Source organism: Globicephala melas, chromosome 4 (genome assembly GCF_963455315.2).
Source record: "Globicephala melas chromosome 4, mGloMel1.2, whole genome shotgun sequence".
Classification (NCBI taxonomy): Eukaryota; Metazoa; Chordata; class Mammalia; order Artiodactyla; family Delphinidae; genus Globicephala; species Globicephala melas.
Genome location: NC_083317.1, coordinates 77,310,999 through 77,338,897, shown reverse-complemented (window position 1 = coordinate 77,338,897; position 27,899 = coordinate 77,310,999). Strand labels below are relative to the sequence as shown.

Genomic DNA, 27,899 nt, shown 5'->3' with positions numbered 1-27,899 from the left:
ATAATGTTAGAGAAAGGGTAGGAGACTTCAGAAATCTTATACCTGAGCCACACTCAAAAGGAAGGAAAAAAACCCATTACCAGATTTTCCTAGGATTAACAACAGGCTTTAAAAGGCTGGAATGTGGGAATGGTATGGAGTTTTCCCTGGACCTGGGCACGGATCCACATAGAAAGTACTAATTGATGAGTAGGAGAAACGACATGGTTTGCAGGACAATGTCATCCATAACGAGGAGCTCACACAGAGGGGGTGTCTACTTCGTATGACTGACAATCCAGGTTTTCTCTTAAGAGTACTTGTCAGGAGCACTTAGGAATTGTATTACCTCTCAAACTTCAGGGGCCTGGACCCCTCCTCAGAAATTTAAATTCTGTAGAAAGAGTGGGGATTCTGATGCATCTGCTTAATTTAAAGGGACTGAGAATAATCTTAGTCTCTCACCCTTAAGGCTAATGTCCACATAGAGCTCCACATAGAGCTGCAATCCTTTGTTTACAAGCCTGTCTCTTTAATATGTAAATTGCTTACAGAGAGGTTACAACTAAGGCTTTATCAATTATTGATATTTTCAGATAACAGGTGAATGAATTTCATCACTTGCTTTCCTAAGAAGTAGTTTTGGTAATAGTCATTACAAAAACAATAATGGATTTCTGGCTGTCCTTCTCTCTTCCAACTTGTGAGAAACACAACTGCCTTAAGCTTTCACGATGATTTACAGTTGGTGATTTTATCCCTTAGTCATTTATTGTAGCATGTCCCCTTTCTATGGATGGGGAAAATGAAGTAACGTCTCCTGACGTTCTCTTGTATCACCACCCTTGACGAGGAAAAGCATAGTTGGAGAGAAATAGGGCATTCCAGTGGGTGGAGCCACTCAAAAAGTTGACAGGTGGTGGTGCAGAGGCACCACAGCTCTTTTCTAGTAACACATGGTGAGTCAGATCCTATCCCGAGCCATCTCTTCTTCCAAGCATGGCAATCTTGAAATAAACGATTAAAAAAAACAAACAAAAAAAACAAGGTTTATTTTATATTAAAAAAAACACAATTTATTGAAAAAGAGTAACACTTTATACAAATTCCCATTACAAAACCCTAAAATACCTATTTGTCTGTTTCCAGGTATAGTAGCAGAGTACAAAAATATCAAAATTGGATAAATTTTGGTGTAACCATTCTGTTGGCCATTTTGGACTATAGATTTCAGAGTTTAGCAACTAGCAACCACATGTATTTATACTTGCCCATCATTAGGATCTATGTAGGTAGCAGAAGTTCTTTGAATTATACATTCTAGGAGCACAGACTTTCAGGTTTGGAAGACACACTAAAATTTACTAGGTTCAAATCATAGGATGCAGTCCTTTGGATAATTTCCCCTATATGGTTTCACTATGAGTTACATTCCCAAACTACCTATCCTAGCAGTGTTAGCTGCCAGCTAATAGCAATACCTCTGATAACATCGCATAACAGATATCCACCTTGTATACCCTTGCAAGTTACTAAAAGTAAAAAAATCTTCCATTCTTTGGTTTGCCAACATGTACACTTCTGTTTCACCCATTACATCTGCAAACTTGTCCTAGGTCAAGTCCGCATTCCTGAAAGGAGAAAAGCTTAGCCACAAAAAGCATCAGGCCATAGTGACTGAAGAAAACTAAGACTGCCCCAGAATCCTTTTCACTTAGTAATCTGAAATTCACTTTAGTGTCTCATCACTCGAGAGGTTGGTTAAAGCAAGAAACCTATTGCTTACAGTTTGTCTCTTTTCAGTCATTTGAAAAGTAATCCAAAACCTATGCACTTAAATTCCTTAATTCTTTCCCTTAGTATAATACTTTTTACCTCACAAAATCACACTTACATGTATCCCATCTCACTGGATCCCCACAACAGCCCTGAGAGGTAGGCAGGTCAGGAAGTACAATCCTCTTTTTATAAGTGAAGCAGTAAATCTAGGGCAACCAAGCGCCCTGCCCAAACTCACACTGTAATTGAGAGCACCAAGACTCACATCAGGTCTCCAGACACCAAAGTCAACACCCTTCCCATTACATCATTTTGCTCGAGTGAAGGAGCATTTTCCACAGACTGGAAAACTAAGGGCAATTGTTAAAACGGAACAGAGCACCAACAGCATGGTGGCCACCGCTGAAAGGAAGGAAACGGGCCTGTGGAGAAAGGAAGGTGCCGAACGATGGGATGCCTGCGTGTAGATTTGGTTCAATGACTTCTTAACAGACAATTTAGCAAACAGAGACACTACTTAGGCATATTTCATGTTCAAAGAATGAGCATAATATCAACTAATTAATACTTACACCGCTCTAGCAGCTGGTTAAGTATCATTATCTCAATTTCACAGATGGGAAAAGAGGAGAAAGATTAAGTGACGTGCTTACAGCTACAGAGAGAATATTTGTCATCAGGCTGTCACTACAGAAAGTCTAGCACTTCATTCAGACAAAAAGGTCATCCCTCTCTGGGACGAGGTAAACTATACGAGAAAACAATACAGTTTGAGGAAGGGGACAAGAAAAAGGTAGTTTGGGAGGATATACAACTGTGAATAAGTAGGTCAAAAAATTCAATCAATAGAACTGTGTCACAACACTTGGGAAAGCAGCACACAGCTCCTCAATGGGACAAATATTTTCAAAGCAAACAAGTGTGTTACAGGTCAGAGTACAGGGAGCATATGGGAAGGTCATCAGGAATATACCATCTGGTCACACAGAAAGATCTGCTCCCAAAACTCTGATCTGTAAGAGATTCTTACCGACTTTAGGAATTACACTGTAGGCATATAAACGTGTTATCAGAATCGAGAGTTAAGCCCAATCTCACAAAAAACAAAGTCATGAAGAATGACTGAATGGTAACAGAGCAAGCGCTATAAGATCATAGTAAAAAAAAAAAAAGTATGATACAAACATATGAAAAGGGCACATGTGAAGAGCTGAAATAATTCATACTTGGTAAAGTAGGTCAGGTCTTCTGTGAAAGACATTAAAAGCTGATGAAGGAGGGTAAATGATATTTGACCTATTATATATGTATACATAAAGAAAGAAGAGAAGAATACCAAATAAACTACTTATTTAATCAATATAAATATATTTTTCTTTTTTTAGATATATTTTAAGAATGCTGGTACCAACATAATGAGGTTTTACTACCTAACTTTTTTATAGAAAAACATGTACATATCTATATATATTTAAGGAATGCCCTCTCCCCACATTTGAGATGATGACTCAGTGGGAAGCAGTAATACAAATAGAAAAGGCTTCCCTCTTCTATTGAGGAAAGGAGATAAAATAAGACTATGTCATTTTTAGCAATGGGTATTTAACGAAATATGTTCTTTTGATAATACCACAGTTCAGACTACAATAGTCAAAATCTAAGACCTTAACGCCAATACAGTATTTCAATGTTCATTTTCTGATTGTTCCAACAGGGTTGTCTCCTTTGGCTTCTGTGTCACACGTAGTCTTTCCCACTGGAAGGTGCAGGTTTTGGATAGGGCCTTGGTGTTGGGTACGATGTTGCTTTCTGGGGACAGGAGCAGCAAAGTAGGGCACCTCCCAGAAGGCAGAGGGAAGCAGCAGCCCAGCCAGTGAAGAGAGCCTGACCAAATTCATACCTAAAAAGAAGAGACAATGTATTTGCTTAATCAGTGAATCACTGGAAACTTCTCTAATATAATTAAAGAATGAAATCAATATCACACTCATTATATTTTTTCTGCTGAAAAAAAATCCCCCATGATCCCTTTAAGTTCTGCGAAGTACTTTAAGGTTTGTGGACACACACACGAGCATGTTCACATTGCAGCTGTTGACAATTTGCAACAGTAGATCAGGCAATGTGGCATGCAACGCCAGGTTAATTATACAAATAGTTGCAAAGACTTTTTCATGTGTAGGAGACTTGTAAAGCATGTTTATATATACCTGGGAAGTCAGGTTTGGACAATGGTTCCTAGGCTAAAACTTAACAAGTCATGCTATCACCAAGTAGCAACCAAATTCTACAAAGAAACTGCTAGACGGTGTTGGAGACAGAGTTTTCAATAGTCAATCACTGATAAGCACTGAAATCTGAAATTTATGGTTTTGTGAAAAAGACTTCTAATCAGCTCATAGATCATTCTAGGTTAAGTTGATCCAGGTGGATGTATGAAGCCATACTTCTGGGGAGAAGATCTGTGACTGATGGTGGACAATAAGGAGAGAGAAGGGCTGGATCTAGAGTTATAAGGCCTGAGTTTGAATTCTGATGCAAACTCTCAACTGCTAAACTGTGGGCCAGTAACTCCTCTTCTCAACCTCAGCTGCTGCTTCTCTTAAAGCAGGATGATTCCATCTGCCTCACTGGACTGCTTTCAGAATCATGTGAGACAATGTAAATAAGCGTACGGTGCCTAGTAATTTATAAAGTGCTTTCATATCCATTACTGGTAAAATTTTAGCCTACTGACCTCCAGCAGATTCTGTCCTTACAGTGTAGATCTTATGGGATGGGTCCCAACACAATCACTGCAGTATGTGTTCTCCTCTACGTGGGTGATTTTATACAAAGAAGCATACCTTATCTCTCCACCACTGGGATTTTTCATCCATTCGTCTTAGCGCTCAACAAACAATAATTACATCTTAACATTCTGACTCAGAATATAGTTATTCGGCTTTAAAGATGTGAACACAGTGAGACAAAGAGCCGTGTCTCTGATCAAAGGGTGTCATTACGTGAGAGCCAAGAGTCAGCCCTTTAACTTCCACAACTTGCAATATTAAGAAGGATGACCTTTCTAAAGTTATTTTTATGGTTGTGATGGAACACAATATTTCAAAGTGCTAACTTTTCTTTTTCATAAATAAATTGTTTTTTCATAAACAGGATTAAACCATTAGAAATGACATTATTTGTTAACCTCTACAACAGTACTATTTTTGCAATCAGTCATAAATTGTGTTTAGTTACAAATAATCACAAGTGTTAAAAGTTTCAGAATACACTTCAAAAATAAAATTTCAAACACGTTGGTATCTTTATTCATCTTAAAAACATTTTTTAAATATGAAAAAAGGTCCAGCATACACTTGGAAAGTATACAGCTTAGAACTTTTCTACTTCGAAGTTCATTTTGTTATCAATACAGGCTGTTAAAGCAATGATCAGACTATTTTTAACATGAGGCACAGGCCATTCAAATTATTTTCAAGTTTGACAGAAGTTCCATAAAATTCTGGATAGCAAATCTGGGAAGCTACGGCACAAGCTGGACTTTGCAGAACACTAAAAGGGTATTTTCTCAGAGAACAAACTATTTTAGGAGTGAACAGCATTACCTGGCATTGACCGGGGTCATGGGGTCATAGAATTCTTGAACAATTCTATTGCCATACCATGCTGTGGCAACTAAAATAGCCAGACCTACAGAAATTCAAAACAAAAGACTGTTAATCACTATGGAACACTGAGCATAAATATACAGCTCATTAAATTTACAAGTATTTTACAAGAATTAAATCTCATCAATAGTGCTGACATTTTTAATTTAATCCATTTTAATTCAGACGACTTTAATTTAGGGAGATTAGAGGTTCAGACATGATTTATTCTAAGTATTCTCTTAAGACAGATGAAAATATTAGGTGGGAGTTAGGCATAGTTTATAATGTTCATGTCATTTTATTCACTTAGAGTTGAAGGTCACCGGCACAAACAACATTCTGTTGGAAATATTCAGCAGGTTCATGTCATTTAAGATCTCTTTCAAATATATTGTTATACATCACTGTGTTAGACTACTTTTGGTAAAACCAAAGTCCTTATTAGTAAAGCTAGTCACTTACAATACAAAAGGGAAGATGAAAACCCTTCTACATTCTCCTTGACCAAAACTCAAAATTCACATTTCTTTCTTTTTTTTTTTTTTTTTGCGGTACACGGGCCTCTCACTGTCGTGGTCTCTCCTGTTGCAGAGTACAGGCTCCGGACGCGCAGGCTCAGTGGCCATGGCTCACGGGCCCAGCCACTCCGCGGCAGGTGGGATCTTCCCAGACCACCAGGGCACGAACCCGTGTCCCCTGCATCGGCAGGCGGACTCTCAACCACTGCGCCACCAGGGAAGCCCGAAAATTCACATTTCTGAAGAATCAAAATGAAAGTAAATAGCTAGATAGCAGGAACGAGTAGGACCTGTCTCAGAGTGCACTAGATCACCTGAACTCCTACAGCCTCACTGGCCAGATGTGCCAGGTCTTGCCATGAGATTCGCTGTAGTGCCACATCAGATCAATATGTGCTGAACACTCAATTTCTCATGCCTTTCATATTTCAGTAAGGCCAGAGAAACTACTTAGTCAAAATAACCCACTCTATCATTCATAAGAAGTACACAACACCTTGATTTTTCTTATCCAAAGAAATTAACTTCTTTTTATAGCCATTCTAAAAATTCATCAATTTAGACAGATTAAATATTTCTATGCTACCCCCTCTGCTCCCTTCCTCCTACAAAAAAAGTGGTCCAACCTAATTGCCTCTAATACTTGAGAGAAAACACCATTGCTTTGGCTGCTCAAGCAGACCATGCAAGTGCTGTAGAACTTGCAAGCCTCACTCCCTAGGAAGTCCCTGAGACCGGGGAAGTGATGTACCGGAGTTACAAGAAGGCAAGCGGAGGAAGGGTCCTACACAGTAAGTGCATTCACAGCCTGTGATGTAAAATCAAACTGTTGGGAATAAAATGCTATCTAGGATTAATTTGAATAAACTTTAACCAAACCTTTAGCAAAGTCACAGGCACTCTTCCTTCATTATTGATGAAATCCACATACTTTTGTTAAAGAGAAAATGAGAAAAAAGTCTAATTCTAGTGTTTCCTAGTGGTAGATTATATCACTGGTGTTGTTTTCAAAAACAATAGACTACTACATACTACTATATATATATATATATATATATATATATATACACTATATATACTAGTCCATTTCAAAACAATAGACAACTAGTATATATAATAGTCTATTGTTTTATATATAAACACAATCTTATTTAATATAAACCTTATTATAAGGCTTTACAAGTGACCTGTCCATGTCTTCTTCTGGCTTTCATTTTCTCAAAGGTCACATATCAACACTTGAATAAAGCAATACATACACATTCATTTTCTATGGAAAATGTAATCTCACTCTTTTGTCAACGTTTTTTTCCAAGGCCTTTCTCTACTGTTTTCTTTCTTAACTCATTTACTCTTATTCCTTACCATTCCAACTTTTCGCCTCCATTCCAACTGACCTTTCTCTTCACTGATCTATGGGTACCACCTGTTTATTCTGGAGTCAGATCTGCCCACGTGGAATGATGTCCTCATTTTCCTCCAATAATCCCAGTCTCATTCATTCCTCACACACTTGTACGACTGACACATTCTTTATGTTCTCTCTCACCATTCCCCATCTTTCCCACATAGCATCGGAAGAGACACTACAGCAGTTTTCTGAATTACACAGAATTGTTCCTCAGTGTTTGCTAGATAGAAAAATCTCTCTTCACCTGGGGAGAATGGTTCTACCAACCAGTTGGCACCTGAAACCTCAAGGAATAGACCTGTCCACTGTGAATACAGATTTTCATTTGGTTCCTATTTGAGAATGTGAAACTCAAATGGACTTAAGGTTCCTATGTCTTCAGATTTTAAAGGAAGTGAATTCAATCGATTCAAGTGCCACAAATCCACCATAATCTCAGGAAAGCAAAAACTATACCTTAACCCATGTCAGAGAGAGTTTAATAAGGTCTAAGGGGGACAGGGCCTCTCTTACCTGAAATAAGAAAGATCACGCCCCCAATGACAGCCATCCGCATCTTCTGTGCCTCGTTGTCTTCCAGGCACTTCATACACTTCATGCCGATAGTGGCCACAAAGATGGCTACTAGTCCCAGCAGGATGCCAATCACCATCAAGGCACGGGTTGCTTGCAGAGAGCCTGACAGAAAACATTTTAGAACATGTAAAAATCACGCCTAGACCAACAAGAGAAGAGTGGTAGAAGACCGAGTATATTTCAATGTTGTATGGAAGAGAGAAAATCTAACAGGAGTCAGGAGACTCTGCTTCTAGGGATGTTTCTGCAGGTAACCAACATAGTTTCTTCTCCAGAAAAACAAATACCTGGCTGAATGATGAATAAGAATTCCTCCAGCTCTAACAGTTTATGTTTTCAACATTAAACTCAAAATCCTCTGAAAAAATAATTAATGATTTGGTTGAATAGGTTTAGCTGAACTAATACATTTTTAATCCTTACTAATGGAGTTTTTAATTCTGAAATAACAATCATATGTGTTATCCTTAATGTTAAAACATTTATAATTAAAATGGTTTACAATATATCTTGGTTAATAGTCAATAGTTTTATACTTCACTCATCAAGCTGCAGAAAATCTGGGTGGGTGAACTTGGAAGACAACTAGTGAATTTCTCATAGATTATCATGGCTGGATAAGCAACACTTGTATCTCCAGTGATGCGGGTGGAGTGGGAGATATGAAAACCATTTTCTTAGAACAAAACATAACAGCCTTTGAGATGTTATTTTGGAACATAGTAGGTTTATATTCGGAGATATCACCAGTTTTTAAAACTATTTAAACTGCTATATTGTAAAATAGCAGATAATTCAATGTAGTATTTCTCAGGATTCCACTAATTTTCTAATTTCCTGTTATTGTCATTGGCATACTAAATCACGATCAAATCGATAGGGCCAAGTTTGAGATTATGCCAGTAAGTATCTTAAAGAGTAAAAAGGTGATACCATCACTGTAGCGTAAAGACACACAGACTTTCAAAGAAAAAAGAGCTGAAACTACGCTGGTTAGATGAGTTTGATTAATTCTATCTTTATTTCCTCCTTCAAATAAAGATCATTATCTCTTTAACAGTGTTAACAGGTGACAAGTCTTTTTGCATATATAAATATTTACATTGTAACTAAGCGTGCTATCTTGGGTGACCTACTTATTATTCTTTGGGACCATCTTTTTATTATGTAAAGTGTGAATGACAGTTATCTCTAAGGAGAAGTTGGAACAATTGACTTCTTGATGGTCTTCAAAAGTGGGTGACATAGGGCTTCCCTGGTGGCGCAGTGGTTGAGAGTTCTCCTGCCGATGCAGGGGACATGGGTTCGTGCCCCGGTCCGGGAAGATCCCACATGCCGTGGAGCGGCTGGGCCCGTAAGACATGGCCGCTGAGCCTGCGCGTCCGGAGCCTGTGCTCCGCAACGGGAGAGGCCACAACAGTGAGAGGCCCGTGTACAGCAGAAAAAAAAAAAAAAAACGTGGCTGACATCATGGAAAGGTTTTATATCTCACTCTCTATTAAGACCTAGGCTCAGGGTCAGTATTTTCAGGGTTGAGAACCTAGGCTACAAATCATAAAGACTAAAGATTTCTAAAACTTCAATTTTAAATTGTTAATTTTTCCATCCTTGCCATAACCAGGCAATCTATGATAAAATCATAGTAACCACTTTCTGAAAGTATCAAAGGCATTTTTTTTAACTGCATTTGAGAGATATTTTGGAAGTCAAGATAAATTTTTACTTGATTCAATTAAAATCAAATCATAGGCACTTCCATGCTCCCCTCATAGATCTACTTCCCCATAAATGTGTGTGTGCAAGTGTGCACCCTACCCACACACTTACTGTAAGATTTCAGGGTGGTACAAGAACTCCTGAATCAAAACACAGGTTTCACGGACCATGGGTTTGTGACACTTCTTCCTTGGAATCACAAACCATACTGTTGCATGAAGAGGAAAATACTAAGGACTCCACAGTTATGGTGTGTCCTTCCTTTTGGTTTACCGACAGTTTTTGCAAAGACAGTCATTACTTAGAAGGAAAATAAAAAATAACTAAGCTCTTATACATAACACAGATTTCAGATTTGGTCCTAAGTTCCACTTAGAAGGAAAGCATTTCAAGCAAACAACACTGGAAGAGGAGATACTGAAAGTCACAATGATCCACGTGGAGGACAGGGGGACCACCTGTCCATTTGCCAAGGACTCTCTCAGTTTTAAAGGCTACAAGTCCTGACTCCTGAGAAGGTCTTCAACCCTGGACAAACTGGCAAAGCTAGTCACTACTGGAGGATGGTAGGATGTAAAAGTAAAATGAGGTGGGTTAGCAAGGTAGGCAGAAGGCATTTATCATGTAAGACTTTGCAAGCTAGGGGAAGGGGTTTGGAGTTTATTCTAAGTGTGATCAGAAGTCACTGGAGGGTCTTAAAGAAGAGGTGACAAGATTTTTACTCTCTGTCTTCATATGATAGCCCTTCAAGTATGTATAGCCCCTTACATCTCTCACCACCTTTTGCTTTGTTTGTCCATTAAGCTCAGTTTTCCAACCCTTTATTCACCACTGTGGTTGCTTTCTCTGATCTCGAAGTTTTCTACTTTGTTCGAGTTATAGGGCCCCAAACCAGACCCAGCTTCTATAATCATTCTGATCTGTGCTTCATGTGAAAACAGCAGGCCACCAGCCCAGCAGGTCTAAGCACTTGGATCACAAGGTTTACTCTTCACGAGGAGTCTGCTGGACCTCAATCTCCTGAGTCAGGCTTGTATAAAACCACCCAGGCAGGGAGCGTACATGGATCAACCACTCCAAGGCTCCACCTGCACTCGTCCGCAATTATCTCATTTTCACTGTCTTCATCTCTAAGTTTGTTCCCCTTTCAGTTCTCAAAGAAAGCACATTTAATTCATGCCCCATTTTACTCATTCCACTACTTTTACAAAATTTCTAAGGGGGAAGGGACAGATATTTTGTTCCGTGTGGTACAAACCCTAGTATGTTTTATTTCTTTATAGAACAATGTATCATTTTCATAAAGCACAAAAAATCATGGAGAAAATGGGGGAAAAAACCCGGGGGGAAAAACCTATACTCAGGAATCATGTAAACCATATAGACCAAGGAGATCATGTTTTGTTTTGAAAAATATGACAAAGCAATAGTGTTATTTTGTGAAGCAATTTTTTTTTTCATTTACGTCCTGGTATCCACTGACTTAGGAAATGTCACAAAATCTCATCTTGCATCACTGGAGACGTCTGGATGAATTCTTAACTATAGTGATATGGGGGGGGGGGAAATGTAAAAAATACAAAAAAAAAGGCTGAGAATCATAACAGCATGAAAACTCACTAGTTGGGCATATGTAATGGTGAATTACAGATCAAAGTAAGCAAGTGTTGTATTACAAGTTATGAGGGTTTTATGTGCAGATAGAATCTAAACTGCACAGTTTTAAGCTGGAACCATATGAATCCTTCAAATTAAGGCTTATGGAAGCCTTTTAAGTCAGAGATCTAAAATATGTAATTGTGAGCTCCTTGATGACTTGGCCAAATATTTGTTCATATTTCCATCCAAAGCACTAAGAACAGTACCTGGCAAGCGTCATGGATTACTCAATCTGTGTTCAGTGAATTTAAATTTGAACATATCTTTATCCTTTAAAAATTCTACTATGATAGGTAAAAATACTCTTTTGTGTTAAGCTTCATCTTTGAAATAATACTGAGAAACGCCTTCCTAGAAAGCCTCAGAATACTAAAATCTTGCTACATAAAGCCAGATCTAGTTTAGATCATTAAAAGCTAGAAACTCATCTAGGGCGAAAAAATTCATACTTTTTGTTTAACCCAATATAATTTTAAAAAATTTTCTAAATTATGTATCTAATTAGCTCCCAAGATGAAGTTTTCTTCTGGTGGAACAATGGTCAGTAGGGCAGAGAAGTTGAGAAATATTTGAAAGCTGCAAAATATTTTAGACTAGACAGATACAGTCTTGAACTATTATCTCTGAGTTGACCTGATCGGCTCAGATCTAGAAGCAAATACGTTCCTTTCTGGCCCACTAAATTTGCAGATACCTCTACAATATTATTATCAGCGACTAAAGAAGTTGTCTTTGGAGCAAACATTCAACAAGTTACACTATTTATCCTCATCATTATCAGCAGTACACGGAGAAGGCAGTCTTTTAATTATATTATACTTAGCTAGACTGATAATCTTGAGATTAAAGACTCCTTAAGGAGTTCTTACCACTTGCAACCTGAAAGTATAATTTGAAAACATACTTACAAAGATCTCTACTTATGAGACAAGAAATGAGTTAGAAGTTACTGATCTACTACAGTGAACTTAATCAACATAAGCGTAGAAAGACAAGCATAGACAAGTCAGTGGAATGTTTTTTTCTAAAGCTTTTCTAAAGTTTTACTATACAAGCAGCAGAATCTCCTTTAACTACGTGACGTTGTTCATGCTGTTTACTAGCCATATTACTATATTATTACCCTATGATTATATATCACAAACAAAGTAGATTTTAATTATGTCTCTACCCTCACACAGTCTCTCTTTGCATCAGTAGTTCCTTAATAAGTATTAGGCAAATAAATAAACTGACCACTGGCTGACTAGAACAAAAATCCTCTTCTCTCCTCTGCAATTAAAGGAACTCATCACAGAGTGTCACAGAACTATACTCCCATGACTTCTTCCCTTATTAAATTGCTCACTTTTGCTCAAGTTCAAAGTTTCTCAAGAGTCCTCATTGTTAGCATTTCCATTTGATTGACTATGAACTGGTGGCCGTTGGATGTGACCTTAGGACTCCAGCACAGTCAATAACTGTGGTCTGGGAAGAGACAGGGCTCACCACTTTTTCAGGATGTGCCAAGCAGTTTTGCTACCTTGTTTGTTTCTTAGAGAAATTGCCTCATGATTAAATGTACGCTTCCATGTTACCTCTGTGTCTCTTACTCATCACTCCAATCAAGGAAACCTAAACCATGCCCCTTGCCTGTTTCTGCTCCCTCACTGCGGTTATTAACAAAGAATGTTGGCACTGGAAGGAATCGACATTTGCATCCTACCAATCTTCTTAGCTGCATTTCTAGGAACACGGATAGGGCCTGGCTCATGTTTGTCGAATGGATGAATGAGTCATGGATTCAGCTCCCCATTCCTCCTACTCTGCCCTATTTCATAAGCAGGGAAACTACAGCCCAGAGAAATTGAGTGGATCACCACTATAAACATGGCTAGTTAGTGCAAGACCAGGGTAAGAATTGAGTACTCAAGCCTGGCTTTGGGTTTTGACTGTCATCATTCCAAAAGTCAGAACTAATTCTTGAAATGGATCTGAGCACAAATGGCCCCTTAAACACCCTTGGTTCAGCAGGCATAATGCAGTCTAGGGAAGTGCAAGCGGGTGCCCTCCTCTGCCTGTGCTTCAAAGACTGTCCAAGTCAGTGATTTTGGTCTTTGATTGAGCCTAACATCATGGTGAGAGTGCTGGGAAACTTCACCCACAACCAGTACTTATTAAAGCACACCAACACACATGTGGATTCATGCAAAGCAAGTTGAACAGCGTAGAGGAACTTATAAACAAATTACAGAATCCCAAGGCTAGATGAGACTTAGAGAAAGTCTAGCCTAACCTCCCATTTGTCTGGGACTTGGATTTTTCCCTACAACATTCCTTCAAAACGCTTACTTATTCCTCTGCTTTCACACCTCCCACCATGCAACCTCCTGGGGCAACCCAGTCTTTGGACAGCTCTAGCTATTAAAGTCAAGCCAGAAGAAGCAATTAACTAAGCACATGAAATAGGCACTAGCTTGCCAAAAGTTTGAGAATTGGATCAAAACAAGGCAAGATGTACAGTTTAATCAAGAAAAGTCGACTGCAACTCTATCTGACACTCTTTTTTGTATATTCCAACTATCAGTCATCAACGTCAATAAACATCCATCCTTGGACGGAAGTGAAACTGTCTCAACCATAGTAAAACCACAATCCACGGTATAAGATTTGTTTCCCCAGGAAGTTCCCCAGTTACATTTTCATAAACTGCTTTCCATTTTCACAAACTGCTTTCCTTGTTCTTGGAAAGATACAACCCTGGCTGTATCTCCTTTCGTATATTGGCTTATGCACACCGTATCCCTATAGACACGGTCATGTTCTTTTTACAGCTGAAACTAATTAGAGAAAGGGAATAAGGGATTTGAACATATCTAGCGCTACAACCTTGATAAATCCCAGAATCTCGGCCCTAAGTTGCCAAATGGGCTCCACTGGCAAAAAGAACAAGGTACAATTTCAAGAAACTTCTAGCTAAGCTTTTTACCTAAAAGCACTTTGTGGAACACAACTTGTTACAAGGAACACTGTTTATACGTACAGATAATCCTGTTCACCTCTAGATGTCACAGAACTATACCAAAACCAGCCAATGAATCACCTCCCCAGCTCTCTACATCAGGTGGGTGTGAGCACAGCTGTCCAGGTAGAGAAATGGAGACAGGTAGGTTCTCTGGCCTCCATCCAAAGACATCTAGTTAGTTACCGGCAGGTTGGAGAGGGTACAAATGAGTCAAGTTTCCTTCTGGGAATCAGTTTTGAGAGAAAGGCCTCCGCCCCACCTTCAATAAACTCTGGCTTTAACGAAAATGAAAAGAAATCTGATCTGGAGTTTAAAAAAATTCATCAGGAAGAGATCTCCAAAATGTGTATGGGGTAGAGGAAAGGTATTGTTTAGATCTTCTGCTACAGCTTTAAAAACTGTAACAGCTACATTAATTAGGAATAAGTGAAAATAAAACATTTTAACACATTATCATGAGTAGGGATGACCTGTCTGAGTATTGACAACATGGATCAATCTGATTTCATTTGGTCCTTTAAGGCAGTTAACAGGAAACCTATTTAAACGTGTAGAAAATGAACTATTTTGATCAGAGGAATCAGAGACCTCTCTGGAATTGCCCTTAGAATGGTCTCCATCTGCCAATTCCTCAACATGACATGTCTGATACAATTCCTTACATGTATTTATCCATCCATGGGTAGATTCAATGATAATATAAAGACGTGTACCTAATATACTCCTTATGTTTGGCATAGAAGAATCCTAATACGGTAACTTTGAAAAGCTGAAATGACAACACTAAAAAAACTACTGTATGTACACTGACTCACCAAATTCCAGAGGTACTCAAGCGGTTTAAACAGATTTGGCACAGATTTAACAACTCTAAAGTATATAGCTTTTGACTAAACCACACGCAGGAGGTGGACAAAACAACTGAAGTAAAGTTGAGCGATGACAACACTGCTTACCATCAGCACACAAAGGGGACTTGTGGGCAGGCTTGCCTGTCTAGGCGAAGACTAAGGAAGCTTTTCTTCGATTTAGTCCAAGTGCATGACAGACACAAGGTTCAGGACAACTAATGTAATATCTCAAGGAAGATACTCTAGCCATGAATTGTTATTACCTAAGTAAGTGGGAATTTAATGAGTTTCTGACAAGACACTCAAAAGCTTTTATTTTTTAAAAAAAATGAAAGGAAAAAATTCCTGTCGTCTTTCCACCGTCTTTAGGACTATTTCTCTCTATATAATCCTTTCCAACCCGACAGAGTAAGAAGCCAATATCCATTACACAGAAATTCCTTTGTGGAAGGCAGAAACTCAAGAGAAGACCCGCCCTCGCTCTCCTGAACGCTGAGCTCATCAGCTGTGTCTCCTTTGTGGCATTTGTCTTCAGTGGCTCCATTCTTCCCTTCATATTATGAAGGGAGGTTATTTAGAACTTCTCTTTGTTGTCATCCTTCTTCCACCTGCCACCCACCTTCACTTTCTAAAATAACATTATACAATCTGCCTCTTCTGAACACTCTTGGCCTGAAAGCTAAACCCTCTGGAGAATCTTAAGAGGCTTCTTCAAGGGACTTCCCTGGTCATCCAGTGGGTAAGACTCTGCGGTCCCAACGCAGGGGGCCAGGGTTCGATCCCTGGTCAGGGAACTAGATCCCACATGCATGCCGCAACTAAAAGTCCTCATGCCACAACTAGGAGCCGGCATGTCACAACGAAGACCCCTCGTGCAGAGACTAAGACCTGGAGCAAGCAAAAAAAAAAAAAAAAATTACAATTGCTCCTTTATTTAAAAAAAAAAAAAGAGAGTCACGCCAGGGGATGCATACGGGCTTCCTCACACTTAGTGGCTCTTAAAAGTCAAAAGAATCAAAAGATTCAAACTCAGATGAGTAGAAGACATTAGGTTGGGACATTGCATGTAGGAATGTGATTTCTCCTATGAAAACCCACAGTAAAGATAGATCGAGAAAAAAAAAATCCTACATAATAACTTTGGGATTATCTATTTAATTTTACAAACTGGAGAAGCTACCAGTCTCCAAACTTTTCAAGGCATATCATTTTCTTGACCCAACTCTACAGTTCTTCAATTTTCACAGAATCTGAGAATGTCCAGGAAAGGCCTAAGAGCTCAAGTTAGAGTTTGGCCTTCACTCGCTCCATCACCACCCCAGTCGTGGGCATGTAAGATGAAACCACACCTACAGAAAAGTGTCACCCAGGGTGTCAGAGGAAAAACAAGAGCTTAGGTCTGGGCCTCCCCTTCCCCAAGCCACAGGTCTCTCTCACTTCCTCACGGCAGAGCACATGATCAGAAGACTTGATCCACTGAAGGTTGATAGACATGTAATCACGCAACAGGGTCGTTTGGTAGCTACTACTCCAAAACGGAGCCACTGGGGGGTTGAGTCCCTGGGTCACAGCTGCGGTAGTAGGGAGTGCACTCACTGTTCAGATTCAGCAAGGAGTCGAAGATTTTGCACTGGATCTGCCCGGTGCTCTGCGACACGCAGGACATCCACAGCCCCTCGTAGATGGCCTGGGCCGTCACGATGTTGTCGCCAGCGTAGGAGTAAATCCTCCACTGGGGCAGCGCCGTGCTGACGATGGAGCCAATCCAGCCCAGGAAAGCCAGGATGAAGCCTAGCAGCTGCAGCCCCGCGTTGGCCATGGCTCGCTCGGGCTCCCGCACCGGCTTGGGGGCGGCCGGTGCACAAGCGGGAGTTTGCAGGTGCGCCCCGGGACTCCCGGGGGTGGCGGAGCTGCGCGGAGGAAGTTACTGCAGGACTGCGTTACTGCGGACCCTGCGTCGCCGCTGGAGAAGCTCTGGGTCCGGGTCCGGGTTGGAGCTGGAGTTGGTAGGCGAGAAGCAGCAGCTACTTCGGGGACGGGACTGAGACGCCGAGCCGCTGGGCGCCGCGAGTTAAAGCAGCCCCGCCCCGGCCGGCCCGGCCGCCGCGCAGCTCCCCCTGGCGGTTTCGGGGCGGCTTACGGGGAAGCGAGAGGGAGAGTGGGAGCTCGCGATGGCCCACGCGGCCGTGGCCGGAAGGTCCCGCCCCCTAAGGGGGGACAGGCCGAGGAAGAGCAGGAGCGCAGAGTGTTCCCGAGCTCGCTTCCTCTCTTTTCTCCCCTAGCTGTTTTCCTCTGTTGGCCTTCCCAGGCTTTCCATTCATTCAATCTACGTTTATCCAAAAATGACTCCGTATGTCTAAACAGTAAAAACGCATAAAGATGAAAAATAGAGACCTTAAGGGGCGCACAGTTTCATTTTCAACTTTTTTCCACTATCTGATTAAAAGACATTTCCTATCTCTCTCCACCCCTCTTCCCTCCCTCACACACACTTACCTCCCTTCGGTTCAGCCTCCTTCTCCTCCTTTCCTCCCTCTGCCCCCTTCTTCCCTTCAAGATCTCTCCTAGAATCATATTTTTGCAAGGGTTGTAAGCAATCTTTATACTTTATTGATTGGGAAACTGAGACCCAGAGAAAAAAACGTGATTTCCATAAGCTCACACAGCAAGTTAGTAGCATATGCAGTACTTGGTTCCCAGCCCACTCTACTTTCTAACTACTTCTCAGCTTGACCAAAATATATGTCCTTTGATCTATTATCATCCTTATGAAAATGCAGCCTACCCTGTCCCACCCCTACACGTGTACACACACACACACACACACACACACACAACACACACACCCCAGCCTCTTCCCCACAGCACTTTGTCTTAGAGCAGCGATTCATTCTCAAAGGGACCCGACCAATGGGCCTCTACTCCTCCAAAGTGTGTTTCATTAATGAATTATCAGATGCTATTCCTCAAAGGTGACAGCATCCCAAAAGTCCCCACCCCCAGCAGAAAGAGGCCTGGACTGGGATTAGGAAGTCCAGGTTCAGACGCCATTTTTGCAGTGACTGGCTATGGCCAACACCTCAGGTTCTAGTCTAGTTCAGCCTTTGGTTTCCCTGTATGCGTCTCTAAAGCTTCCTTCTTAGTAGTTACTTAGAAGTGTACCTCAGGTGTTGTGGTCTGGAATAATTAAAATGTTTTCCCGGCTGCTTTGTGTATGTGGTGCCAGTGTGATGGAACGAGAAGCTTCTATGGTTTTAGTAAGAACAGAAACACCTGGGGGGCAGAGATAAACATGCTAAGGAGAAAACAAGATATGTTCCGATATTTACTATGGCAGCTGCCAGTTTGTAACAAGGAGGGAACAATTAAAAAAAAATGTCAATAGTGTGAATGACAGGAGTGAAAACAACTCTACCCCTCGGAAGATTTTGGTAATGGGGGAGGCTATACACATGTGGGGCAAGAGGAACATGGGAATCTCTGCACCTTTTGCTCAATTCTGCTGTGAACCTAAAACTGCTCTAAAAAAAAAGTCTATAAAAAAGCAAAACACCCAAAATCCTACCACCCTCACTTCCACCTGGCTGTATCCAGATATCTTTTTTTTTTTTTTTTTTGCAGTATGCGAGCCTCTCACCGTTGTGGCCTCTCCCGTTGCGGAGCACAGGCTCCGGACGCGCAGGCTCAGTGGCCATGGCTCACGGGCCCAGCCGCTCAGCGGCATGTGGGATCCTCCCGGACCGGGGCACGAACCCGTGTCCCCTGCATCGGCAAGGACTCTCAACCACTGTGCCACCAGGGAAGCCCCCAGATATCTTTTGAAGATTTAAATCCAAAGGATAAGTCTGCACAGAGATTTGGGGACTAGCAATGAATAGGGTAACACATGAGCTGGATGAAGAGATTTAATTTGGAGTAAGCAAGACTAAAACAAGTGGGTGATGTCCCTTATCTGAAAGCCACCTCAGATCCCAGGAAGGCTCTCAGGCAGCTCTGTAGGGCAGGACCACATCTAGGTTGAGTCTTCAGAGTCTGGGCCCACAGTTAGCAGTTCCTTCTATGTCCAGATGAATGTTCTGTGGGATCCTGTCATTATAGATGAAGAGGTATCAATCACTTCTGATTTATTTGTTCCCCAGGACTATTAAGCTCAGAGGAGATTCTCATAATATGCTATAGGACCAGACCACCACCATGTGAATCAAATAGTCCTGTCTTTTTTGTTCCAGTCAGTTCAGAATTAAAACTATTTTTAAATTTTTTCCTTTGTTGTTCAGATTAGATTAATGAAGACAAGATTTGAGTTCAATGAACATACTTGTGCACAGGCCTTTTAATCTACCTTGGGACCTGTTTTTATCAACCTACAGTTGTCAGGGAATTAGAAGGATGAACTCTGTTGTCCGTATGACCCCGTGTTTTTGTTTTTTATTATTCCAGGTCTGTGTGAGGCTGATTACTTCATTGCCCACAGCGTACTTGTGAGGCTGTGGTGGGTGCTGTTTACTTCACTGTGACCCATGCCTGTCTCTGGCAACCCTAATCCTGTCTAGTTTTCCTTCCTTCCCTCAGAGCAGATAGGTGAGATAATGGCTCAGCATAAATCCATCAACTCAAGAGGAAAAACAACTTACAGACATTGTTTTTTAATATGTGAGGCGTAAACAATAGAGAGGGCACTGTGACCAAGAAGTTTCTAGAAAGACCATTGATAGTGTGGCGAATATCCTGGCCCACTGAGTAGGAAAATCCGCTGTGTACCTTCAGACAAATTACTTCCTTTCTTTTTCTCAGTTTCCCTATCAATAAAAGTTAGGAATTGACTTCTAAAAGGTTGCCCAAGTCTAAAGCTTTGTGAGTCTATACCAGTGGGCAACATACTGTCATCACCAAATGTTTAGCTCAGAGGTTTAAATGCACCACGTGAAGGTGACAGAGACACAGAGATGTCAGATCACTTTCCCAGGATTGGATCTGGTAAATGGCAGTGCTGGGATTCCAACTACACACTTTGACCCTGAAGCACATGCCTTTAAGCACTGTCCTACAGGAGTTCCCTTGTCAACCAAATCAACTAAGGATCATTGGCTTTTAGGGATTAGGTATCCTTATCATGTGTTTCTCCACCAGCGAGATATTCCACACTATGACTGCCCTCCTGCCTTTTCCCATCCTTTCTCAAACTCTGCTGCTTCCCACTAAGATCATACACCCGGGGGATCCAGAATCATGTGGAGGGTGAGGTGTTGCTACCGAGGAGGGAAATATGGGTGAAAACAGCAAGTATCCTGCTGGTTTACTCCGTAAGTGAATGACGCGTGGGCTCAGCCACGATCCTGAGAACGAGGAATAAGCATAAGACACACAAAGAGAGATGAAAGTAAGGGTGAGACTAAGAATGATAGAAGAGGGTAGAGACAAAGAAACAATCCCAAGAAGAAGCATGGTAGATTCTCAGAAATGGGGAATGATGAGTGTACGAAAGCCACTTGGGAGGTAAATGTTTCACTTAGTGACAATGCGTGTTACTGTTGACTTTTCAGGCTTTCTCAGGTCATAAAAGCAGAATGGATGAACACATTTCTAAGTAAACAATTGGCTGTATAATTATTTAGGGCTTGAGGGAGGAATCAGAGTAAAAATGTGAAAGTTTAACGTGAATTCTAGTATTAGAACATGAAGGTTACCAATACTAAAAACGATTGGTACTTGCCTGTCATAACTACTACTTAAAACAGTCCTTTGAGTCCCCTTGGAGTTTTTGAGAAAGTAACAAGGTGTAAGTGGTTTAAAGCACAAACTTTTGAATCCTGGTTCTATCACTTACTGGTAGAGTAACTTTGGAAAATTTATGCAACATACTTGAGCCTTAGACTTTTCCTCTTTCAAGTGAGTAAGTAAAGCTCTACTTCATCGTGTTGTGATGGTTAAGCAAGGTAATATGTGTGCATTACTTAAAACAGTAGTTAGTACCTAGTAAGCACATGAAATGGTGGTTATTATATCAAGCAGAACAGATATATTTAATTTACTAACCCTGCCATTTACAAATGATCCTCACATTTGTTCAGAAAGACTCTTTTTCTTGCCTTGATTATGTTAGAATCCCACTTAATGTCACAGTTAAACCATGGTGACAGGATAGGAACTGTTTCTAGCAGGCAGATATTTTATATTCAGAAATCGAAAAGGCAGTGATGTGAGGGATGGGGAGCTTTAGATGAGATTTTTGGGCCCTTTCTCCTGGCCCTCGACAGTTTTCCCCTCCAAGTCCTGTGTAGTGTCCTTTCTGAGAAGGGATGAGCCGAGAGCAGAGGGAGGTTGGAGATACAGTACCGAATGACTGCAGATCAGCATGCCTCTTCAGGTTAGGTGGGAAAATCCTTAGTTTACGATTTGTATTAAGTCTCTGTCTAGTTATCATGTGGACATAAATTTCCCCCTTAGTCCCTCCCATCAGCTCCCAGCCTAGCAGATCTATCTCTTCAGAAAAGAGAGAGAAAAAAAGATGGAATTTTTCCATAAAATCTACTCTTTGAATCATAAAAATTTACTTTGAAGCAAGCTGGTGAAGGACTGTTCACTTACTTTATCCCTTTGCTTGTGTTCTGTTTGGAGGAAGGTTTCCTTTTAAATATCAGATGTTAGAGACACCCCACTAATTTGACCATCAAGAATCAAGGTCAGGGTTTCCCTGGTGGTGCAGTGGTTGAGAGTCCGCCTGCCGATGCAGGGGACACGGGTTCGTGCCCCGGTCCGGGAAGACCCCACATGCCGCAGAGCGGCTAGGCCCATGAGCCATGGCCGCTGAGCCTGCGTGTCCGGAGCATGTGCTCTGCAACGGGAAAGGCCACAACAGTGAGAGGCCGGCGTACTGCAAAAAAAAAAAAAAAAAAAAAAAAGAATCAAGGTCAAATTATGTTATTTTACTTTTAATCTCCTTAATGTAACCTTGCCTTAATTAGGCAAGGTTCTCCTGAGAAACAGAACCAATAGGAGATATAGATAGATAGATTCCTTTATTAAACATGATGTTAGACAAGTTATATACATATAATATATAATAATATGTTACATATTATATGTATATACATAGAGGAGAGATTTATTTTAAATAATTCTTTATTTATTCTAACCTTTATTTTAAAGAGTTGGCTCATGAAGTTGTGAGAGCTGCCAAGTCTGAAATTTGTAGGGTAGGCCAGCAGGCTGGAGACTCAGTAAGAGTTGATGTTGTAAGCTTGAGTTTAAAATCTTGCAGGCTTGAGAGTTCTTTTTTTTTTCAGAAACTTCAGTCTTTGTTCTAAGGCTTTCAACTGATTAGATGAGGCTCACCCACATTATGGACAGTAATCTGCTTTACTCAAAGTCTAGTGATTTAAATGCTAATCACATCTTAAAAAATACCTTAACAGCAACATCTAGACTGGTGTTTGACCAAACAACTGGCCACTATAGCCTAGCAATGTGGAGACATAAAATTAATCAATACACTAACTAATGCTTACTGATCATTTAGATTCTAAGACCTTTATCAGTATGAATTCACTTAGTACTCAAAACAGCCAGTGAGCTAGGTATTGATCACAGCAGATGAGGAAACTGAGGCTCAGATAATCAAAGTAGTTTGCCCCAAGTTACACAGCTGGTAAAGGGCAGACTTGGCATCCAAACTCAGTGGATCTGGCTTCTGAGGCAGAGAGCTTATGCGGTGGCCCGTGCTAACCTGAAGCACATGCTTATCTTCACCCTTTTCGCGAGTCTCCAAACCACCCATACAGGGACATCCACAGACTGAGCCCTCAACAAGGCCCCAGACCAGAGTCGTATCAGAGTGAATAGTAGGTGCTCAGGAAGTGTTGGGTAATTAAGCGAATGTGTGAACAGATGAGTGGAGATGACACTTGTATGCCTTTATGTGATTTAAAATATTTACGCTTAGCCACTCAGCTGCCACATATTGACTGCTTAGTAAGTCTTATGTCTTATAATGGTTGGTGTGGGAGGGAGACGATGTGGACCTGAACCAGCACTTAACAGTGAGAATGGAGAGTGGGGAGAAGTGAAAAATTTTGCAATGGGAGAAGCTGCCTTATTGTACCATCAAATGAAGTATAAGTACATAATTAAAATCCCATAACCCACTGAAAAATAACCACAACTAGCTGAAATTAATTTTCCGAAGATGTGTGTGTTTGTGCTTTTACGTTCTAATTAGAAAGTAAACTCTCAAAAAAGTCTGCTGCTGTTTCAGCCCTCCCCTGCATCCCATTTTTTGTCCCACCTGTGAAAGCCTTAGAAAAGACTACTTATTCTATGGAAGTTGCACAAGGTAGAGGTTAAAGCAGGTTGAACCAAAATCAGTGAGTAAACAGGAGAAATACAAAGAGGACAAAGAACACGACATTGCAAAAGCCCCACAGTTGGGAGTGAATTTGAACTGATTTCCTGTTACTCTGACCTGTAATATCAGACACATGTGGGATCAATGCCACTGGATGCGTGCAGTTTGCTGGTTGGATACCCTTGACCTTATTGCCGGCAGAGGCCAAACCTGCTGGAATTTGGCTGAAAAAAGTTGTTATCCTCCCCCCAGTAACTGTCTTCCTCTACCTCCTTGATATTAATGGTGGCTGCCACCACATTCCCACAGACTTCATTAAATATTTACCAAGTACATAATCTACTAAACAGGGTTCCAGTACTTTAGCAGGCAAAGACTTGTTTCTGACTTGCTACATTATCTTGGCAGAATAGGGGAGAAACATTTAATTATAAACCAGACACTAACTGTGCTGTCCAATTTATTAGCCCCTATTCACATGTGGCTATTTAAATTTTAATTAAAATTAAATTTAAAAATTCAGTTTCTCTGGCCTACTTGCCACATTCAAGAGCTCAGTGTAGTGAAGGGCTATACACTGGACAATACAGATGTGGGGTATTCCATTATCTCAAATTCTTCTACTGTTTAGCACTGTACTAGAGTGTTCTGGTCATGCTTCTACAATCGCTTTGACCAAATGCACGGGTTGTACATCTAAAAATGTTTTTTTTATATTCCTTTAAAAATGAGTATATTCATTTCCTGTGGATACTGTAAAAAATTGCCACTAACATAGTGGCTTAAAATTATACATTTATTATCCTACAGTTCTGTAGTTCAGGAGACTGCAGTGGGTCTCACTGGGCTAAAATTAAGATGTCTGCAGAGCTTCCTTACCTTTCTGTAGGCTCTGTTCCTTTTTTTTGTGGATTCGGGATGCCACCTGCATTCCATGACTTCTGGCTCTCTTCCTCCATCTTCAGAGTTGGCAACTTTGGCCTAAGTCCTTTTCTCACTGCCAACTCTCTTCTCTCTTTTTTGCCTCTCTCTTGCACTTATAAAGACCTCTATGATAACATTGGTGGCATGGGGATAATCCAAAATATTCTCCACAACTCAAGGTCAGTTGATTAGCAACCTTAACTCCATCTACAGCCTTAATTCTTCTCCCATTGCCATGAAATATGACATATTCCAGGTCTGGGGAATTAAGGTTCAGACATCTTTGGGAGGGGCTATTATTCTACCTACCTTAATGAGTAAATGCTTTATAAAGTACAGTGATTCTCCTTGAAAAGAGAGGAAATGTAAATATATTATAGACAATTATTCATATGTTTCTGATTTAACAAAAACTCTAATTACATATAATGAAATAATTTAATTAAATAATAGTTAATTATAAGAAAAATAAGATATTAATAAATATTATATGCACCAGACACTAAGTTCTAAGAGCTTTACGTTTATGAACTCAGGAATGAATGAGTGAATAGAGACATTAATGGCACCTTAATAGTAGTGTGGGATAAATGGAGACAGAGAATATTAATCAGGAGAATGGGCTTCTCTTCCTAGCATAGTCACCTACTCACTTGTGCAGTTTCTCTGGATTCAAGTTGTTCACAAAGATAAAAGTAGAAGACCAGATAAAACTATCTCTACGGTCCTTTCCAACTCTTAAAATTTTCCTTTTTGTATTAAGTTAGAAGAAATAAGATTGAAAACAAACGATAATATTGAGCAATGCAGAGTTGCCCCATTTTACTTCAAAATAAAATAGTAGGTACAGGAAAACTAAACAGAGATGATTTAATCATAGAAAATATAGCATGTTTTTACTTTTGTTACTAAGATATACTATGATTGAAGAGGTAAAGAAATTGGGTAAAAATCGTCACACTGAGCCTGGGAACTGTGGTTGCATCGACTTTGCTCTACTAAGGATCAAGATTAGAAGGAGGATCACCAAGACGGCACTTGTATTTCCAGTTGGTTTAGACTGACATTATTAGTCTGAAACATGTTTAAACACATTTTCATTTCCTTGCTTTATTTTAATCAGCGTGCTTAGAAAAACAGATGACTATTATTGCCATTAGAAGAGCTAAACTCCTGTCAAAAGCTATCAGACGATGCAAATAAACCTTTGCACTCAACAAAGTTCATAAACAACCAAGACTCCCTGTGCTGAAGCAGTAACATATGTGGTATGTGGCAGCTCACTGAAAGATCACCCCAAAGAATAAGATAAAAGCTTTTTCTCCATACAATTCTTCAAAAGAAGCTTGTTGAATTAAATAAATCTTGGGTTTGAGAACCCTGAAGAGCCATCATTTTCAGATCAAGGTGTTTTAAAACTATTTTGTCTCAAGGCTGTTCGTCTAGAGATTAATCAGATTCTTAGAAATGTTTTTGCCAATGATACTCATATATTAACAAATTAGCAGTGTTGAGTACCTTAAACACATTAACTTAAACGTATCCTTACTCAAAAACTATAGATAATATTCCATATACTAGAAACTGGAAATGTTCTCTGATCCGAATTGAAAGCTAATCAGATAAAACCACCCTAAGTCTATCTCTATTTCTATCTCCTTATCTCTTTCTATATAAGCTATCTATTATCTGTCCATCTATGATATTCTGTCAAATATTGTACAACCCATTGAACATGCCACACTTATTAAAATTCCATTTTATTGTAATTTTCAATTCTTCATTTGATTCTAAGAAAGAAAAGTATGCTCCCTTTCCTGGAAATTTTATGGTTTGTCACTGTCTCTTACACTCGTTCACTCATTCAATCATTTATCCATCTTTCATATTCTTCAAGGACCTATTATTTGCCAGGCACTGGAACTATAATGATGAAAGGCTCATATTACAGTGCAGGTGACAGGCACCTGACCAAATCATTATAATGCCCTATGGGGAGTCCTATGAAAAATGTAGGTCAAGGGTTATAAAAACAGAGTGGAGGGGCATCTAAAATTTGAGACAGGAATGAGAGGCCAGAGATGACATTAAAAAAGATGTTACTTAAAACTGACCCTTGAAGGATATGAATGAATCATTCATTATTTCTTCCATTCATTCACTCGTTGCTACTCCGTGGCAGAGCAATTGAAAAATAAAGCCATCTCTCTTCTCAGGTAATTTAAGATCTATTTGAGAAACCGACTCATAAGAGCTACAGTAGAGTGATTGTTGTTAGGATAGTGATTGTTGTTGTTAGTGATTGTTGTGTGTGTGTGTATGTGTGGCCCAGTATGGGGAAGTTGTGGTAGGGTGGCAGGAAGATGTAATGAGATTGGGAAGGGGAATGTCAGGCAAGAAGAAAAGTATTTCAGAAATAAAAGTCTGAGAAATGTTGGCCAGGACATATGTTATATCAGGTAAATAGCCATGAAGTATAAAGCTTCCAGGCAGGCAAGGAAGAGAGACTTGTGAAGAGCCTACCATGCTGAGGACTGAGGCTTAATCTTTTAGGTTATGTGGGAGCCCCAAGTGATTTTATGCAGAAGCACAGGACCTTTTCTGTGTGCTCCCCTGCATCCGTCATGCAACCATCTCTACCCTGCTCTGTGTCCTAAGAATTGAATCTTTATGGTTGCATCTGTGGTCTCTCTTTCCCTCTGACTTTGATCAAAGAGAAGCACCTTTAGGAAATCAGAAAGCTGGAGGGGAGGGGGACCGGTGTGTCAGAGTGTTACACTCATTCCCCAGATGCTGCAGGAGTTGACTACTGACAACTTATATTTTAGCAGTAATGGGGAGAGTCTTTAGCTAGTGGGTACTGCTTTACCAGGAGATGCCTAGAAAGTTATGCAATCCTCCACTTTGCCAGTGGTCAGTTATCAGCGGTCGACTAATATAAGGATATAACAACCCAGCATCCTTGGATATAAGAGGTGCAACATCTATAAACAATTGAGAGTTCAGAGCTCTTCATGGGTTCAGGTTGAGGATGAATTTCTCTTGAAACCATATCTTTGTCTAGCTTCTACTTTGCCCTGTCCTCTTTTCCTCCCCTCTTTATAGGTTTATCCTGAGAGACCATTCCCCGAATAAATCACTTGTTTTAGATTCTCTGCCTCAGATTCTGCTTCTAGGGAACCCGATTTAAGACAATTCGTACCAGAAATGGTCCTATAAAGCAAACTCTAAAGATGTAATTCTGGAGTTGGATCATATACCAGCTGAATGGCAATGAAGACCCTGTCCCTAATGACAAGCAGTGTGTTGATAGTTTCTTGGATGTCATAGTAGTACAATTGCTAAGATGATGGAAGTGCACTAGCTTTTACAGGGTCTCTGACATTTGAGAGATAGAGAGAAAATAATAAAATTAAGGGATATGGAATTGGGTGACTACTGGTGAGTGCCTCCTGGTGCATTCTGGAGAGAAAATAACTTATCAT

At 40.3% G+C, this 27,899-nt stretch overlaps 1 protein-coding gene across 1 annotated transcript; it reads right to left on the bottom strand.

Annotated features, from left to right (window-relative positions):
- Positions 1–1,106: 1,106 nt before the first annotated feature.
- CLDN1 (claudin 1) lies at positions 1,107–17,172 on the bottom strand. Its single transcript, XM_030860806.3, has 4 exons — positions 16,743–17,172; positions 7,854–8,018; positions 5,367–5,451; positions 1,107–3,658 (listed from the first exon to the last, which is right to left on the bottom strand). Exons 1-4 carry the CDS (start codon positions 16,963–16,965, stop codon positions 3,496–3,498), a joined length of 636 nt encoding a protein of 211 aa, XP_030716666.1. The 5' UTR covers positions 16,966–17,172; the 3' UTR covers positions 1,107–3,495.
- Between the last annotated feature and the right edge of the window lie 10,727 nt (positions 17,173–27,899).

Bases quoted from the DNA above. Each gene is read 5' to 3' on its own strand.
- CLDN1 (XM_030860806.3), bottom strand. From the start codon at position 16,965: ATGGCCAACGCGGGGCTGCAGCTGCTAGGCTTCATCCTGGCTTTCCTG. The intron at 5,452-7,853 runs GTAAGAGAGGCC...GAATTTCTGTAG, and splicing joins CGTGATCTTTCTTATTTCAG to GTCTGGCTATTTTAGTTGCC. The intron at 3,659-5,366 runs GTAATGCTGTTC...TCTTCTTTTTAG, and splicing joins ATGACCCCGGTCAATGCCAG to GTATGAATTTGGTCAGGCTC.